The sequence below is a fragment of the Culex pipiens genome, chromosome 3, assembly GCF_016801865.2.
Source record: "Culex pipiens pallens isolate TS chromosome 3, TS_CPP_V2, whole genome shotgun sequence".
NCBI classification, from domain to species: Eukaryota; Metazoa; Arthropoda; class Insecta; order Diptera; family Culicidae; genus Culex; species Culex pipiens.
This window is the reverse complement of record NC_068939.1, coordinates 58,749,547-58,769,291: the sequence shown is the minus strand read 5'-3', so window position 1 is coordinate 58,769,291 and position 19,745 is coordinate 58,749,547. Positions and strand designations below refer to the sequence as shown.

The window sequence follows — 19,745 nt, the reverse complement described above, 5'->3', positions numbered from 1 at the left end:
AAAACTTCGATTCAAGTTTAAATTATGGCTGAAATTATTTTTTAAATTACTTTTCAAACATCCAGAATAATTGTTTGAACAAAGTTTCAAAATTTGTATCCAGCTGGAAATATTTATTTATTTTTGGAAAAAACATTTTTGCCAAATGACCACCCCTAGGTGTGGCATGATGCCATCATCATGCGAACACTTGCTCCATTTGTTTGTCAACCAAGCTGCATCTGGACCCGCCACCTATTTCGACGCTCGTTTCTAACGACCCAATCCAGTAAGGAATTGACCGAACAATATAACTTTAACGAAAATACCAAATCATTCAGAAAATCAATTCTGAAGATACGAATTTTTGATCGATTGAGGCAATGTATGGACAAAATTTCAATCAAATCACGAACCCTAGCAAAAAGTTAAAAGGAGGAGAACTGCTCCCAGAAAAAAAAACATATAGTTTACTCAAAACTGGTCTGAAATGCAAAAAATACATTTTAGAACAGTTTTGAACAAGCTGCTTTCTTTGATATTGTTTCGGGAATGATTTACACAAATTTATAAATGTTTTATTTATAGTGCCAGTTTTTAAAATAAGGTTCTAAATAGAAAAAAAAACATAGATCAACATACCGGTTTAAAATTCCAAATTGAATTATAAATTTTAACTTTATGATCATTTGCAATATTTTGTAAACACCCTAAACAAAAATTTATACCGTTATTTATATGTAAGGTCCTGCCTTCACCTTCAGTTCCGAAATTGCATCTCTCGTTGGCAGACGACTCCAAATAGTTTTTTTTCCTTCGATATTTTTTTAACGTTATTTGACTTTCTCACTTCGTTTGATACACAGCTCGCTCCTTCTCCTCAAGATTTTTTTTCTCAAAGGATGCTGCCCGGGTCCCGGCTGTCAAAGCGTATAAAAGTTTAATAAATTGAAGCATTGTACGAAGTGTTTGCAGTCGCCTTTCGGTTCGTCAAATTTGTTGGCAAATGCATTGCCCCGCTGGTGTTGGCCCCACAACTACGGGAAGAAAGCTGAGGTTCGGTTGGCACTTTCTCACTTTCCCCCCGGAAGACATCCGAGGTTTCAATTGGCGAGAGGAGGACCTTTTGAATTGTGAACCCTTCACCAATAGAGGGTGAAGATTAGCGTGGTTCACGTTTCTATGAAAAAGACAAAAGTTGTTATTTTGTCTTGCATCAACCGGAATTTCGTTCTTTTATGTCCCCAGAAGCACTCCTGAAAATTTGAGCCCATTTGGTAAGGTCTAGGAGCTTCAGTTTTAATTTGAAATTTATATGGGATTTTGATTTATTTTCCATGGGAAACTATCTTTTTTTACATTGTATTAGGATTTTTTTTTATAAATCGATGAAATGACTTGATTCTTATAGTAGGAGATAGGTTTTGAACTGGGGAACAACTTTGTAGAACATACCAACATGCTAGGAAGTGACCCTTTAAAGATACAGATACTTTTAGATGGTGGCTTTTGAAGGGGCCAGCCACCATCTAAAAGTATCTGTATCTTTAAAGGGTCACTTCCTAGCATGTTGGTATGTTCTACAAAGTTGTTCCCCAGTTCAAAACCTATCTCCTACTATAAGAATCAAGTCATTTCATCGATTTATAAAAAAAAATCCTAATACAATGTAAAAAAAGATAGTTTCCCATGGAAAATAAATCAAAATCCCATATAAATTTCAAATTAAAACTGGAGCTCCTAGACCTTACCAAATGGGCTCAAATTTTCAGGAGTGCTTCTGGGGACATAAAAGAACGAAATTCCGGTTGATGCAAGACAAAATAACAACTTTTGTCTTTTTCATAGAAACGTGAACCACGCTAGTGAAGATGCGACATTTGGCAGGAAATGAAATTTCATTTTTCGATTGGGTTGAAGATGCTTGAGGGGAGGAAAAAGAACTTCAAGATTTGGTTTGAATCGATTTTTGATACTTTTTGGGAGAAACACTAACCCTTTTATGATGATATGAAAACAGATCAAACACGATTCCACGACAAAATCGTCGAGTGTCTGTCATCGGGAGTCGATTTCAACAAGGCAATATCGCCGGCGATACGATCTGGAGTGGCAGAGAGTTTTGTCTGCTCATTCAAATACCAATCAACAACCGCGTTCAAGCAGATTTGAGCAAACCGATATGCCAAACAACCGTGAAGTTCGCCGTTTTTTTCTGTTGCTGCTGCTCCTTCTGTTGGTCCTGAATTTGTTCTACGAACAAACTGCCAACAAACAGTCTGCTTTTCGTTATCCGTGGGGTTAACCCTCAACAGGCTTAACAAGGTTTCGAAAATACTGGAAAAGTATGGATTAGATGCTTAAATTGTACAAAGTTTTTCTTTGTTAGAAATCGGCGTTTATGCATCTCTGAAGAGCAACTATTGAATATCTGGTAACTCTGTAAATAGTGAGCTTTCGGATGATTTTTTGGTAATGTCAAAATATATTTCGTTGGATAAGTGTTTAAAATGAAGATCTGGCAACCCTGTCAAAAGTTAAGTGAACTTAGTTGATGTTTTGGCTTTTGTAAATTTGAGATGAAAATCGTCTGATTAGTAAGCCTTTTCATGTTTTCAAGGAAATTCTTCATGTTTTCATCCAACAAGGGTGTTTTCATCCAACCAAGGGTTAAGTGTGCGGTGTACTACGAAAAACGAACTGCGAAGCGGATCAAAAGGTTTCCGCTTATCGTGGCGAATCGATCTCGGTCGGGTTGTCCCGCAGCACCACCGCCCACCACCAAATCTGGTTCCGGATTCTCCACGCCAGGAGAGGAACTTCACCCAAAAGTCGAGCAGCGAAGCGTGTAAAGTGCCTATCGTGACCGGTATTTTTCAATCACACAAATCCACTTTTCCATCGCTCAAACTCCTGCTCCGCCTCCTCTAACTTTAAAGGCATCATCATTTACCCCTTGAAATGGGGGGGAGGGGGAGGGAAGATAAACAGCACGCACACAATTCGATTCTAATTAATTTGCCCGTTTGTTGTCAACGTCAGAGCTTTGAGCTTTTCTGGAACTCTCTTTCAGGACATTCAGGAGTGTGTCCGCTCGGCTCGGCTGTCAACCGCCATTAAGCGAGCAGCAGCAGCGTTTTCTATGGAGAGTAGATAATAGGACTAAGAGGGAAATCTGGCGAGGGGTGGAGAAATGTGGACAACAATCGCAGATTAAAGCTCTTGAGAGGTTCTCTGGAGAAAACCAATTTTAAACAACATTTGAAAAAAATCATTCAAGTTCAAATTTCACTCTTCCATTTATCTTAAAACTTTTCAAATTTCTGCAGTTTTTTCAATTGTCTACTAGGGTGCCCAGAAAAAATGACCCCCTGCTCCACAAACGGAAAACCGTTTTTTGGGTTATTTTAAGCAGCTGTGCAAATTTTGAGCGGAATTGATTCAGATTAACCCATTGATACCCGAGAGCAATTCCAGCTCAAATCAGGATTTTTTCTGGTACTTTTGTACCCGACCCTCTCCGATTTCAATGAAACTTTGTAGACATGTTATCTTAGGCCTATATGAGCCATTTTTGTGTATATGGAGCCAATAGTACTCAAAAATAACATTTGAGGAGGGCGTAAGGTATTAAAATATTTTTTTATTTTGTAATTTAAAAATTACTGTATCTCGAAGCCGTTGCGTCGTATCAAAAAGTGGTCAAAGACAAACTTGTAGGAAATTGGACGGGCTTTCTGAAAAAAATACACTGAAACAAAAATACACGCCACATCAATGAGATTTTTTGATTTTCAAGTCTAAAACTTAAATTTAAAGGTGATGTCACGATTTTTTTTCGTTCAAAATTTTTGAGGAAATAGCCTAAAATGTTATCAAAAGACTGACGGTATGTCTCTCCTAAAAAAATACCAAAATCATTTACTAAAACTGTTTTTTTTGAAAAGTGGTCTAAACGTCAAAATTTTTAAAAACCAGTAGTGGGAATCGATTTTCTAGACAATTTTACATAAAAGTCTCCATATTGACCATTGTCCTATGTCCAATCCTTGGGAAGATACAGCGCACAGTGGGCGAAATGGAACCCAAAATCGGACTTAATTGAACGCGGCTGGTTCCCTGGTATGAAAAATAGTGTTTCTTATGTAAAAAATTCCGAGGAATCGATTGGTGATGATTTTATCCACCGCACAAAATGGCAAAGGGTCCATTTTGCCCCAATTCCTCATTTTTTTTACATTTTTTCTTGAAAATCGGTCTGTATTTAGAGCGGAGGCTTTATGCGGCCATCCAAAATGCACTTAACTTATGTGAAAATGTCCCAGGAATCCAGTAAAAATAACCACTTGCACCGCAAAAATCATCTAGGGTCCATTTAACCCCAATTTCGCTATAAAAGCATTTTTGGCCGTTTTCAAATGTTAGGTCAGATTTTACAAATCTGAAAATATTTTTATCGAAAAGATCAGACAATTTTACATAAGAATGACAATTTGCACTTGATTGTTTGACACATTTATGTTGATATAGAAATTAAACTAAATAAAAAGATTAAAGAACCAGTTTTGGGCCAATTTTCCCAAACGCAGAATAAACTGCCTTTTACATAATTTTTATTTTTATCAACATAAATGTGTTAAACTATCAAGTGCAAATCGTCATTCTTATGTAAAATTGTCTGATCTTTTCGATAAAAATATTTTCAGATTTGTAAAATCTGACCTAACATTTGAAAACGGCCAAAAATGCTTTTATAGCGGAATTGGGGTTAAATGGACCCTAGATGATTTTTGTGGTGAAAGTGATTATTTTTACTGGATTCGTGGGACATTTTCACATAAGTTAAGTGCTTTTTGGATGGCCGCATGAAGCCTCCGCTCTAAATACAGACCGATTTTCAAGAAAAAATGTAAAAAAATGGGGAATTGAGACAAAGGACCCTTTGCCGTTTCGTGCGGTGAATGAAACCATCACCAATCGATTCCCCGGAATTTTTTACATAAAAAACACTATTTTTCATACCAGGGAACCAGCCGCGTTCAATTAAGTCCGATTTTGGGTTCCATTTCGCCCACTGTGCAGCGGTTTTAAAAATAAAAATGTTGAAAAAACAGGTTTTTTGGTGGTTTTTGGCAATTTCTATATGACAGACTTGGTTTTTCAGTCTCGTAAATATTTTTACCGGAAACCTCGTCCAATTTCCCATAAGTTTTCCTTCGACAGCTTTTTGATTTATATCGTTTTTATATTTACGTAAGCAAATTTACTATCCTGGTTTCTGAAAAAAATATTCTGTTTTCAGTTATTAGCAATGCAATTAAGCTTATATCTGTAAGCCCTTACATCCAATTGAAATGCTGTCAAAGGCAAACTTATGGGAAATTGGACGAGCTTTCCGGTAAAAATATTTACGAGACTGAAAAAACCAAGTCTGTCATATAGAAAATGCCAAAAACCACCAAAAAACCCGTTTTTTCAACATTTTTATTTTAAACCGCTGTATCTTCCCAAGGATTGGACATAGGATAATGGTCAATATGGAGATTTTTATGTAAAATTGTCTGGAGAATCGATTCCCATTATCGGTTTTTGTAAATTTTGACGTTTAGACCACTTTTCAAAAAAACAGTTTTAGTAAATGATTTTTGTATTTTTTTAGGAGAGACATACCATCCTGCATTTTTCGTCAGTCTTTTGATAATATTTTTCCTATTTCCTCAAAAAATTTGAACGAAAAAAAATCGTGACATCACCTTTAAATTTAAGTTTTAGACTTGAAAATCAAAAAATCTCATTGATGTGGCGTGTATTTTTGTTTCAGTGTATTTTTTTCAGAAAGCCCGTCCAATTTCCTACAAGTTTGTCTTTGACCACTTTTTGATACGACGCAACGGCTTCGAGATACAGTAATTTTTAAATTACAAAATAAAAAAATATTTAAATACCTTACGCCCTCCTCAAATGTTATTTTCGAGAACTATTGGCTCCATATACACAAAAATGGCTCATATAGGCCTAAGATAACATGTCTACAAAGTTTCATTGAAATCGGAGAGGGTCGGGTACAAAAGTCCCAGGAAAATTTCTGATTTGAGCTGGAATTGCTCCCGAGCCTAAAGTTGGTGAAAAAAATGATTTTCACACAAAAATAACTTTTTTAAATCGCTAATAACTTTTCAGGATCGAGTTTTACAGCTTTGGTATGTTCTACAAAGTTGTAGAACATTACATTTTTGATGAGAATCTCACTTTTGGGAATATTTGCAGACCAAAGCGTAAGGAAATTGGGTTTTCCATACACTTTTTTCGATTTTTCCCATACAAACTTCACCTTCGAGTATCAATGGGTAAATGTTGACCGATTTTGCTCATACATATTTGGCCCAGAGTCCTAAAATAGGTCAAGGAACAATATTCAGCTTGTGGAGCGAGGTTTTGAGAAAAAGTTCCATATTATGGGCACCCTATTGTCTACAGAATTGAAGTTTGAAAGTTTGAAAATCTGGCAACTCTGTCACCAGTTATGACAACTTAAGTTATATTTATGAATTTTCCCTTTTTCCAATATCCGACACATCGTTGGATAAGTAATCGAAAGACCTTCCAAACGAGTCTAAAACATCGATGATCTGGCAACCCTGTCTCATGTTATGACTGCTAAAGTGATATTTATGAACTTTTTTGAAGCCGGATCTAAGTTTTTTGTATGAAAACTATGGCCGGATGCCAGTGAGGTAATCGAATACATTCCAAACAAGTTTGAAATTTTATAGATCTGGCAACCCTGTCTCAAATTATGACTGCCAAAGTCATATTTATGTACTTATTTGGAGCTAGTTATCATTTGTAAGTAGGAAAACTAGAAAAGGAGAAGCTAGTGAGGAAGGCCTTTTTTGCAGAGAACTGTTCCCGTGACCAGCGGAGTACGACGATCCCCAGCAATCAAAATCCTTTTGGCCGTTTCCCGGCTTAAGCATGTCAGGGAGGCCTTTGTTTCGAGCTATTAGACGCGGCTTTTGTGCGAAAGTATTAATCAAATTTATCTCAAGCAGCAGCTTCCCCAACTCGCGATTACTGGCTGTTGGTGACTTGTCAGCACACTCGGGCTGTAAATACACTAATGGAGTCCTGAAGTGAGCATCCTCCCGATGGGTGCGTCGAGATAGTCTTCATGGAGTGGCCTTCCTCCTTTCAGATATAAATTGACGATAGTCTTCAACAGACCATCCCGTACCTTAATTTGTACTGTTTTTTTTCTATCTTCATCTTCTTCACGAAACGAAATTGGCCCAAATTAGCCTAGCAATGTCACAAGTCATTTTTCAAAACGGGGCCGCTCGCTCTTTGTTCCTGCGGGGCAGATAATATTTTCGCAGGACCTTTTTTACGCGCCAAAAGGTTCACACAAAAAAGGAACCGCGAGGCCGGGCTTGTTATCTGATTTTGCGGAAATCGGGAAAAAAGGAAGTGACTCGAAAATGAGCATATTGAAATTGAGCTTTTTTTTGCGAGAAAGTTGCGCGGAAAATTGCCCCCGCGAGACAACCGATGGCGGGGGCCGATGGTTAGACTGGTTGGAAAATTTGATAATTGGCATGTGATAACAGCATTTGGGGGGAAAGTGAGTGGGTTTTTAGAATGCTGGATTTTGGCCAGTCAAGCAAAAAATCGGTTTGGAGAGATTGATCAAAAACAAAAAGAGGAATAATTTTGTGTATTTTTGCTTTTCCTGCTTTTTTGTATAGTAATGGTGGCTACACAGTTTAAAAATAGTTTAGTTTTAGAAGTTTGCAAATTTGACAGACTGCCCTCTTTTTATGTAGTTTTACCTTAAATAATGTGTTAAAAGATAAGTTCAATAGAAACTGTTATAAATTTTTTTTGATGTAATATTGCAGGTTTTTACAGATAACAGATTTTTACAGCTTTGTAGTTCACTGTGAAAATATGTTGAATATTGGAAGGTTAAAAAAAATTGATTGTTAAATATAACCTTTTTGTGTAATTTTAACTTAAATTTATGTGTACAAAGTGAAATTCAACAAAAACTGTTGACTTTTTCACCAGTATCTGTAAAATTGATTTGAAAAAAAAAACTTTTTGTCTTAAAAAAACAAGTGTAACGCACACACTGGGATTTTTTATAAAAATAATTGAACTTTAATTTTCAGTTAATGGACTTCATGTAATCTTTTTTTATGCCAACCAATTACTTCAAATGACAAAAAATATTCACAAAAGCCTAGTACTGTTGCAATCTATTTCCAGTCAAAAGGAATTAAATAATTAAAGCTGTTAAGATTTATTTTTATTTCTAATGAGACATATTTTTTTTACAATTAATAGCTCGAAAGATAACAAGATATGTCATCAAGGATTTATGACAATAAAAAATAGTGTAACAAACCATTTTAAAAGGCTGTTAAATTATTTGTGAATCTGCTATAAAAGTGATTGGGATATTTTAATTTAAGAAGATACAACACTATTATGCTTGCATTCTTAATTTTTCATTTTATTTAAATTTAGTAATTTATTATCAAATTCATTTTTGATAATATCTGGAATCTTTAATATAAACAATAAAAAATCTGAAAATTCTACAGAATTTTGCAAAAAACGAGATTTTCAAATTTAAATAAATTTTTTTGAATTTTCTGCTTTTTCTATACAAATAATTTAAAATTGTTGTTGGGTTCTCAGATTTTTCAATAAAAAAATAATCAATATTGAAATGAGCAGACATGTTCACAAAAGTTTTTCTTTTCCTTCCGAGATATCAGGAGTAAAAAAATAAAAAATTATTAGATTACCCAAAAAAACTTATCTTTCTAAAAATTTAAACTTGAATTGGCTGTATGCAGAAACCAGCAGTCTGACAACAATAAGAAAATTATACGAAATTTTCTCAGGTCTTTATAAATATGTTTTACAGGTTTGCTTATCCTTCATTAAGTACTTTAAAATTGCCAAAAAAAGAATTAAATTATAACTTATAAAGGATTTACTTTTTCGACTAATGTGTTGAGTTTTTTCTTCGATTGAAAATTTTACATTTTTTTACAATACTTGAAGTTTTTCAATAAATACATGTCTCTAAAAAAAATCATTTCTCGGGAATCAGATTTTGCACCAAAAGTCACGTTTTAGTCCACTAAAACATAGAGAAAATCGATTGAGCATCGTAAATCAATCCAATTTTTGAAGATTTTTCGAAAATTTTAAAATACGTATCTTGAGCAATCAACCTTTGGTGATAAAAAGGAAAGTAAAAAAAAACATGCGCCTTTTTTTTTTTTTGAAAATTCCTACACACAACCTTCAACTTTGCCGAAGACTTGATGTCTTGATCAAAAGATTTCTTCTCAAGATACATGTGTCCGAACATTCACGTGTTCATTTTGTATGACCAGCTCTGTATGGAAAAACCAATGAAGCAAAAATTGCTTCATTTGTCATAGGAAATCCATGGAATTTCTTTGAAATAATATAAAAATCGTTTCGCAAATACGTAGAGAACTACTTATTTGTTTACAATTAAACAACAAATATGTGTGCATCATTAGATCAACAGAATTAACCTATGATTATGATTTTTGTTTATTAACTGAATAGATTCAGTACAATTGTGCAATAACAATTTAATAACTTTTTAAAGGTTTTAAAAATAGCAGAAGTAATAGATATACAACATTTGTTTGCAATCATTCATGTTGGACATGCATGAAATCGAATTATTTCTCAATTTTATCATCAGAACATTTTTACCTTTAAAAAGAAAGTTTAAATCATTTATTACAATACAGACGAAACTTTATCATCAAAATTTGGCAATCTTTTTACATTTTTTTAGTTTGTATGTTTTATTTTTCTAATTTTGAAATTAAATATGCTGATTTTCAATGCAACAAATTCATCTTTTTCAAAACTTAAAAGCTTCTCACACCAACAGCACAGTGGTAATTGTTTTCCCAGCTCGGAACTAACTTTTAATTGATAGAAAATATTATTATCGTTCCACTTCTGTCCACTTGCGCTGGTGCCACATCGGATCGATTCCGAAGACCGGTTAATTACCCGGAACCTCCCTCTCCACCTTTCTCAGCTGTGCAATCATTCAATCATAATGAATTCAAAACGCCTGGGAAACCAGCGAAAGATAGAGTGCTGAGTTCAAGAAATAATAATAGCTCAAGAATTCCTAGCAGAAACAGAAAGAAAGAAAAAAACCGACTCGTTCAATTTATAGAATATTGGCGCCCTTAATTATGCAGAGAAAACGGTTGGTTGCTGACGTTTTCCAGACTCCCAAGAGGGTCGACTATTTTGAATGAAGCCAGCGAAAATTAGCCACGAAGAGCAAAGCGTCCAAGATGACGCCGCCGGCTGGCCACCGGAAGCGAATGGTGGGGAAAACCACTTGAGGGAAATTATTCAGCATCAATGAGTTTTACTGGTTATCCCATCGGCAAGGATCGGTGAGTGGGAAGGGGGGAGGAATCTGCATCCAGTGGAAAACAGGACGAGAGAGAGAAAAAAATCTAGCACAAAACAATGGAAAATAATGATGAAAATTTTCCACTAATTTGCAGCCGCGAGCAGCTTAATTACAGCTGAAGGGGAAAATTAAAATTATAATGCTTTACGGCTGCATCATATCGGTTTGTGGCCGTGGTGCGGATGGCATTTTTCATGATGGTTTTTCTTTTTTTGCCTTATTTTTTTATCACGCAAGCACAATGGCCATCGCGGCAGAAGTGGTGCAGAAAAGTGGGGGAAATAATAATTAAATTATGTTAACACAGAAATTTTCTCTTCTAGACTTTTTTTTTCGAAAAGAGGTTGAACACGTTTTTTGAGAAAAAAAAAAAATTCAATATAACAAAGAAAAATAATAAATATTTTTTGGCATCTTCAAAAAACTGTTTTAAAACGGAATCAATACAATCATTCTTTAAGATCAAGCCTTAAAAAGTTTTTTGTAAACTTTTTATGATGAATCAATTTGTTGTTAGATGCTAATCGCTAACCCCTTAAAAAACATCTGTCGAGGAATTTCCCCAGTTTCCAGCACAAGCAATTGTCTCAAGGTCCGGAAAACATTTCACTGTCCCCTTTTCATCTATTATTTAATTTCAGTCACAATGATCAACCGATTTCCCTTGTTCCTGGCATTGAATTAAGTCAACGTTTGAACCTCTTGTTATCCCCTTTTTGCCATAGAAAACCACTGTCTCGGACCTAATGTGATTGTTCAAAGCTCCCCGATTTGACATTAATCCGATTATTTTAAATTATTTCGGGTGACCGCATGCAAACGGATATGTGTGTCATTTCGTCTAGTCTAGTCGAGGGGGTTTTTTTTTTATAAAAGAAGACAGCAAATCAAGAGAATTGGCCTTCGAAATTTAACGACTAGATTTTCTATCAAATGGAAGTCAGAACTGAGGGGTCCACCATTATGTCAGACGGTTTGTCAACGGAATTAGATTCGTTTTTTTTTATCAGGTTTCGAACGGCGCACCAAGGTTCTGATTGACAAGATTGATTCGTTTAATTTAACGTTGATCCTTTGGTCTTGTGGTTTGGGTTTTTGGGAGGTTTAATATGACATTTTTCTTCAGTAATTGATTTTGTTTTTTGGCGAATGGCGGATTTTCCTTTTTTTTATCATGACTGACATCTGTCTATAAAATGTAATTTTGACATTTTTTTGAATTCTCAAATAGGATCTAAGGATCTAAAACTGTTTTAAATTCTAATAATCTTTAGCAAAAAAAAAAAAAAAAAAAACAATTTAATCTTGATTTAATTTTTAACTGGCGTTATATTTTACTAAAATAAATTTATTGAAACTATTTCCTGTTTATTTTTAATAGCATTCACTAGAAATATCATCTCGATAATGTATAGTAGTTTCAAAGTTTCATTTACTTTACAAATAATATGGATATCATTTAATGTCAAATTTAGAATGTATTTTGACGTTACTGGTTTTCATTTGTATTTCTTTTTAATTTGCACAATATATCGCACACAGTCAAATTTATCCCGCGGCGGGCGCTCTTAAATTCTTTGTGTAAATATGGGTATTCGGCGCCGTCGCTCCGTGCCATACTTTCATACACTTAGGAGCCCAGGGCGGCGAAGTCCTTGTAGATAAAAAGGAAGACACTAGTGGTTGGTACTAGCAATGGTGGCCGACAGCTATAAAGTCAACTTCGCTTTTTTCGTCAAATTTACATAATTTTAAATATTGGTATAAAAACGGTGCGAAATTATGTATGAATTTTCATTTTGATAAGACATTAAATAATGTGAAATTTAATATGCATTTTCAAGGAACTCTATTTTCGTATTTTCATAAAATACAGAATTTTGAGAAAATGTTAGTACTTCTAAACACAATTCAAGTGAAAATGCAAACAAAAATTTGCATTGTTTGATACCCATAATGGAAATTACGAAAATTTAGTATTTTCGTGAAAAAATTATTACTCCAAAACTCTAAACGAATAAATCACATACAAAAATTTTGAACCGGAGCAATTCTTTACGAAATCGGCCGATTTCAACCATTTTTTTGAATTTGTTAAATCCTTGTGGGGGCTTTCCCTATGACCAAAAAAGCTATTTAGTGTCATCTCCATACAATTTTGGCAGCCGTCGATACAAAAATAGGTATTCAAACAGCTGTAGCTTTCAGGTGAATTTTCTGATCAATTTGGTGTCTTCGGCAAAGTTGTTGGTAACACGGAAAAAAAATTGTCGATTTTTCAATTAACTTTTTTTTCACAAAATCTCAATTCCCCCCCCCCCCCCCATTTTTTTTTATTTTCAAGATATTTTGATATGTTTTAGGAGACCAAAACCCGCATCTTTTGAGGCATAGAGAAATATGGTAAAAAATTCTGCAGCCGAGTTATGAATTTTATAAAAAAGTGTGATTTTTGTAAAATATTGAAATTTCATACATCAAATTTTTTTGACCTAATTTTTAAATATGAAATTGAATTTAAAAACGAAAAGTACTTCACAGATTTTTTGATGAAAGGTCCCGTTTTCAAGAAATAGCCTCCGAAAGTTGGATTTCAGCGTTTTTTTTAGTTTTTCGATTTAAAAAAACAGTGGCTATGAGTGACCATTACCGAAAACATTTTTTTGAAAAGTTCAGAATTTTGTTATAAAATTGTCTATGAGACATTGAAGATTGGACCTCTGAATGCTGAGAAACAGCTGCTTAAAGAAAAAGCAACACGAAAATTTAAGTTTTCTAAGTGTCACCCAAACAACCCTCCATTTTCTAATGTCATTATCTCAGCAACTAATGGTCGGATTTTCAATGTTAAAAATGAAAAATTCGTGAAATTTTTCGATATTTTCGAAAAAAATATTTTATAATGTTTTTTAATAAAGACTCACATTTCAAATGAGCCAAACATTCAATATTACGCTCTTTTGAAATGTTAGTCTAGCATATTTTTTTAAAATGTTGTTTTCGAAAAGATTGAAAAATTTCACAAATGTTTCATTTTTAAACATTGAAAATCGGTCAAAAAACACTAATATAAAATGCATACAAAATTTTACATACTTTAATACCCATGTGAATTATGAAATTATTGGTATTTTCGCGAAAAAAATGAATTTTGTGAAAAATGTAAATTATGTTAAGAAATCGGATACCGAGCCGAACCAGCGCTTATGGCTGAAATGCTCGTCAAAAAAGGCAACTAACTTAGCTCAAAACTCGGATGAAATGAAATTGCATACAAATCTTCGAAAATATGATAAATGAAATGAAAATAAATATTCCAGTAATTTCATGAAAAACGGAATTTTGTGAAATTTTGACTATTTTTTGATGCTGTCTTTTTTTATTTAGGCTTTATTGGACTATTTAAGGCTGTTGTAAATATGAAAATTTAAGTATTTTAAAAAAAAATACGACATTTTGCAATAATTGAGTTATCGTCGATTATCGCCGATAAGGTTACTATTATCGTTATCGTTGGACGACAAGATCTTCGACGATAAGGTCATAGACTAACAGTCTTGTTAATAGTATAAAAAAAAACACTGATTGGACTAGATTTTTATCTCGATCTGTGTTAATATTTTAAATTTTTTTATTGTCTGAAATGGAGATTTGTCCAAATATTTTTTAGCATCCATCTTTCTAAGTTTGAAATGTTTAACGATTGTAATTCAAAAAGTTCAACTTTAATCTTTACGAAATTTACGAGAAATTCAATAAACCCGCTGAATCCGTGCAACAACCCGATCCGACACACCGACCTACAGCTACCTAACTGACCTTCTCCAACCCAAACTGCAGCACGCATCTTCATTGAAGCGGTGCGTTGTAACACACCTTGTCCAGCCGGTATGGCGAATTGCCCCAGCAGAGAGCAGAGTGTCAACCATTGACAACCTGTGACCGGTTGATCTTCCGAAAAAGAAAACTTGTTCTGCAATGATTGCTACCACCAGCACTTGGTGGTTGAGCTTTCTGAGCCATAAATTTAGACGAATTTGAAGAGTGCAAGATCTGAAGAGAAAAAAACTTCTAGCTAAACGTGCACGAAGATGCGTTTTGCTGATTTGCATACGAGTTGTTCGGCATTGCGTCGTTGTCTGCAGTGCGGAGGATCTTGTTTGGCTTTGGCTTTGAGTACCCGCATCAAAGTGCCGTTTTTGGGGGGAAGTTTTGGGATGCTTAGAGTTCAGTTCTTGGTGGAGGAGAGATTTTTTTTTGCTGGTGCTTTTCACCGCCGTTGGTTCTACTATATAAAGTATGTGCTGTTGGGCGAATCTACAGCCAGTTGGTGGTGAGCTGGATCAGATTCGATAGCTCGTTTGCAAGTTCGCTTCTTTTTTGTTTGCCTTGGGTACAAGTTTTTCCTGCACCAGAACACCGCGCATCATCATGAACAAACAGTTTGTGAGTAGCTGACGGGGGTGTGGTGGGAATTTGTCTGGATCAAAAGATTAAACTTTACTTGTTTTTTTTTCTCTCTCCCTCGGGACACAGGGACTCTTGCTGGTGGTGGTCTCGTGTGCCATGGCTGCACCCCAACGAAGACCCGTTGCTGCCAACGGTTCCGGAGGAGGTGGTGCTTCCAAGGGAGGTCCGGAAAGTACGGCCACAATCGTGCGCCAAGAACAGCAGCTCAACGCGGACGGGTCGTACAACTTCCTGTACGAGACGAGCAACGGCATCCGGGCGGCCGAGAGTGGATCCGTCCCCGAGGGAACGCTGGCCAACGGGGAGTTCTCGTACACGGCCCCCGAGGGTGACAAGATTGCGCTGGCGTACGTGGCTGACCAGGGCGGTTTCCAGCCGCAGGGTGCCCATCTTCCGGTGGAACCACCCGCGCCGGAACACGTCATTAAGAGTCTGGAAGACATCCGGGCCAACCCACCGAAGGACTTCAAGGACTTTAACGCGGCCTTTCTCGACGCCGTCATCGCCAGGCTGAAGGCTCTTCAAGGCTAGACAAAACAACAGAAAAAAAAATCCAACCACCATCAAAGAGTTTCGTGCTCGTCCTGCCATTATTTCCACTTAGGCCAATTTATGCTGTAGCACAACTTCCTAGAAGCAAATAAAGAATGTTTTTCCCCCCACGCCGCATCGTGATGTTCCGTGGGGAGGAAAGAAAAGAAAAAGCTTTCTGCGTTGGTTGCCCCTATTACAGATCGGTCCAACAAGAGACTGGTTATTATGTTATGCCCTCTGGGGTAACGACAAAGATCAATGTGTTTCGGGCTTGTTTCCTGGACCTCGACTTGGGTAATGTTCTCGTAATTTGAAAGATATCATTCAATGTACATTGAAGTTGTACAAAAAACGGACTTTATTGATGTTTATTACATAACTTTTTTATGTTACTTAATTTCTTCTTGGATTACATGGTTTTAATTACTGTAATTTATAATTTAAAAAAAAAAAACATCATTAACTTCCGCCAAGCACCTAATTTTGATAAAGTTTCGACTTTGATGATGAACTGATGAACTGATGATGATGAAAATGTCGTCAGTTCAAACACTGGGGTGGAAGGTTCCTTGGAGTAGAAAGAGGTTTGGGTGCTCTCCCCATTCAAGCCTTCGGACTCCTAGGTTCGAGCAGAAACTTGCAAAAGAGACCACAAAAGACCCGGGGGTCGTTAATGTGGATGGTTTGATTTTTTTTTTTGATTTGATGAACTTCCGTTTTAAAAAAAAAAAATTGGAAAAAAAAATTGGATGCCCGTTCCAAATACTTGGAGTAGGCGATTCATAAACCACGTAGACACTTATTTGGAAATCTCACCCCTCTTCCCCCCTCTTGGACAGTTGTCCATACAATAAGAATTGCCATTCTTAGGGGAAAATGAGGATGCAACGGAAATTAAATGTTTTAAACGTTTTTGCCAAAATCTTGATTACCGATTTGGCTTTTTCTTTGAAGCTTTGATACACACAAATATTTTTTGTTAAATCTTTAAAAATATGTTAATTTATTTGATGACTTTAAACCGGTTTTTTTCTTAGATTTCATCTTTGAAGGTGTTTAAAGATATAGCTCACGCAGATCAATGATTTCATTTTTTATTTTTTGTAAAATATTCTTAATTCATATTTAAATTTTCAGCTTTAAAAGAATTCGCCGTTCTTAGTTTTTTCAACATGAGCTTTACATATTTGTTTTTATAATTCCTGTGAGTTCTCAGGTTCTTTCAAACATGACTTTTTCTCGAATATATATAAACAATTTTGAAGAATTTCCTTGCCGTTGCCGTTCGTTATTTTTGTGTGTTTTTTTTAGATTTTTGTTAGTTTTTTCTTTAGCAGACCTTTGTAAGTTAGTTTATTTTTTTTTTACTTTTGAACCTATTTGTGAGGGAAAAATCCATTTGATATATTTAAAACAATTTTTTATTTACGTATAATATTAAAAAAAAGTTCTAGGAAAATATTGTTTGTGACTTTTGCTTTCTTCTTTAAAAAATAAAAAGACTTCTTATTATTGAAGATTTTGAAAAAAAAAATATATTAAAATTGATTTCTATGATGTTTTGCTGAGTCTCAGATTGAATATTTCACACAACTTTTGACCTTCACAGAAAATTGATGTAAGTGCGACAACTGACCAAAGGGATTTCAGGTCAGAACGCGTTTGACGCACGTACAAAACTATCGTAAACATTTGTAATTATAACTCGGTACTCCAGCAACCAACTTCAACCAAACATAAGGAAAATGCACATAATGATCAGCCAAACAAAACGTGTTTGTTATTGTTTACATGGCATGCTTTCGTTTTTGTTAATTCAAGGTCAATCATTAAAATGCGTTTTTCTCGGAACGTCGAAATTGCGGGTGCGACAAGATAGCACGACGACGTCGATATGCAAAAACAGCAACCCGAGAAAAAAGCACTTAAAGTTTGTCCCACACAACAGATTTCGCCCAAAAATGAGTTGCACTCGCTTTTATGAGTTGTAATTGAACGTCAAAGTGCTGATATGGCAACATCAGAGGCACGATGGAGTTAGATGCCGTTCCCTTGCTGGCTTTTCTGGAAGAGCACACGATTTTGAACCAAACTGCATCAAAAACTCAAAAGCGATGAAAATGCATATGGGACATTTATGCGATCAGGGGGAGTTTATGTAAGTATGATATTGATTCTTATATGGTTGAGTGCGTCATTCAAACAGTTCTGAGGTTTTATTCATGACATATTATTAATTTATTCAATTATTTTCAGCTAATTTTATAAAAAAAAGTATTTGATCTTGAAAAATTCAATTTGATAATAATATCATCTATATTTTTAATATTATGAAGCTTTCAAAAGAGACAATTAGGATTGAATGAAGGTGTTGAAAAATACCATCAAATATCATCAATCCATTGGATAATGCTTTCAAACAGAAATTATCAAAATAAAAATAATTCTATAAGATTTGCAAAAAAAATAAGGCCTTCCAATTGGATCTTTACCAAGAAAAATTTAATTTTCTTTCTTTATTTGAAACAACTTAATAACGGAAAAATTAAAAAAACTAAAGGTAGTATTAAACTTATAGCTATTTTGTGCCCAAGCATTTTTCGACCTTTTCAAAACAATTACATTTTTGAAAAAAGTCATGAGATCAATTTCTTACAATTGAAATTATTAAGTTTCAAATTTACCGATAGAATATTTAGACTCATTAAACAATTTCAAGAAAAAACATTTTTTAATGGTGCCGTTGATTTGATTCTAATGATTCGAATTCCCGGACGCTTCGAAACCCGGACACTTCAACTTGTTTTATCAATTATTTGGATATAAGTTCGCATTATGAATTTCAACACTGTGTCATTTGATGAATTCTCACATCAACTTTCATTTAAAGTTTGATTGAACGCTGTAGTTAATGCCAAAACAATAAAATAAAATAAAATTATAAGTTTACCAAAAATGCGAAACATTTCAACTGAAATATTTCATAGGCGTCCGAAGCACCGGGAAGGCAAAGCAGAAATTTATGTTTTTGATTTCCTTAAATTCTAGCAAATTTGTGTATAAACTATCGATTGTTTTGATGTTAACAGCTTATTTGAGACCTAAAGAATGCCATTCACTATCATTTCAGTCCAAATTTGTGCGATTCATAAGCAAAATCGAGTGTCCGGAATTCGAAGCAGAAGTGTCCGGATTTCGAATCAGCTTTTAACAGTGTCCGGGATTCGAAGCACAACAAGTGATTTTAATTTTCAAATTCTGGTGAAAAATTGTTAGAAAAGACATATTTTGCATGCGTCCTCTTAAAACTGACTGTTAATACTACATCCTGATGATATTTCTACATTTCCAACTTATTACATGATTTTTTGCCAGCTATAACAAAAATAATATGCTACTAAGTGTCCGGATTTCGAATCATGACGTTATCTTTAAGTTTGAAAACAATGTAAAACTTCATTCAATTAATGTTTAAACGAATCGATTTATGCCGCGCATCAACATTTGTATATTTTTAAATAAATATAAATTTATCGAAGAACGCTTTATCATTCCTATTAAAAACATGTCAGAATCTACTTACATTGTTCGTTTAAAGTTCCACCCACAACGCAACATATCTAACATGACTACGCAAACATTACTTTAGTGTAGCTGCCATGCCATGGCAGTTCAACAACTCCCCCCCAACATCCTCACTAATATTAACTATTCATCGAACACAAATCCATCGATGAAATTTTAATGCACCCAATCTTCATTCACGAATGCTACCGGCGGCGGGTCGGAATCGATCCCGGCATCCCAGCGGTAAAATGCCAATGGGTTTTGGGATGCTGGCTGACCCATCTAGAACTGTGTGGGAAGGAGCTTTTCTTCCGAGAAGAATACTTCGATGTTGAAATTTGCCAAGTTACCTGCAAGCAAGAGAAGAGAAACACTCTGTTAGTAATGCGTGGTTGGGTTTTGTTTGAATGGGAAACTTTAACTGAATTGATAGAATTCGGAGGACCGCTGCTGTTTACATTGGCGACAATTCTCCGATTGCCGAAGTAATTACATTTTATGTTCAGCTTTTTGGGGGGTGGGAAAACTTTTTCCTCCAAACGCCTTTGCATTTTCATCGATGTTGACAACAATGACGAACCAACGCACAGTGGGAAAAAAGGGCCCAAAAAATTACCGCAACATGATTTCGCGCAAACCATCGATTGCTATACACCAAAGTCTTCGTTTTTGCACCAGGAACAATAATCCGATGAAA

At 35.1% G+C, this 19,745-nt stretch overlaps 1 protein-coding gene across 1 annotated transcript; it reads left to right on the top strand.

Annotated features, from left to right (window-relative positions):
* The first annotated feature begins 14,268 nt into the window (after window positions 1–14,268).
* On the top strand, window positions 14,269–16,172 carry LOC120417626 (endocuticle structural glycoprotein SgAbd-3-like). The gene is made up of 2 exons (XM_039579738.2): window positions 14,269–14,923; window positions 15,014–16,172. The coding sequence occupies exons 1-2, from the start codon at window positions 14,909–14,911 to the stop codon at window positions 15,476–15,478; spliced, it is 480 nt and encodes a 159-aa protein (XP_039435672.1). The 5' UTR covers window positions 14,269–14,908; the 3' UTR covers window positions 15,479–16,172.
* Window positions 16,173–19,745: the final 3,573 nt, after the last annotated feature.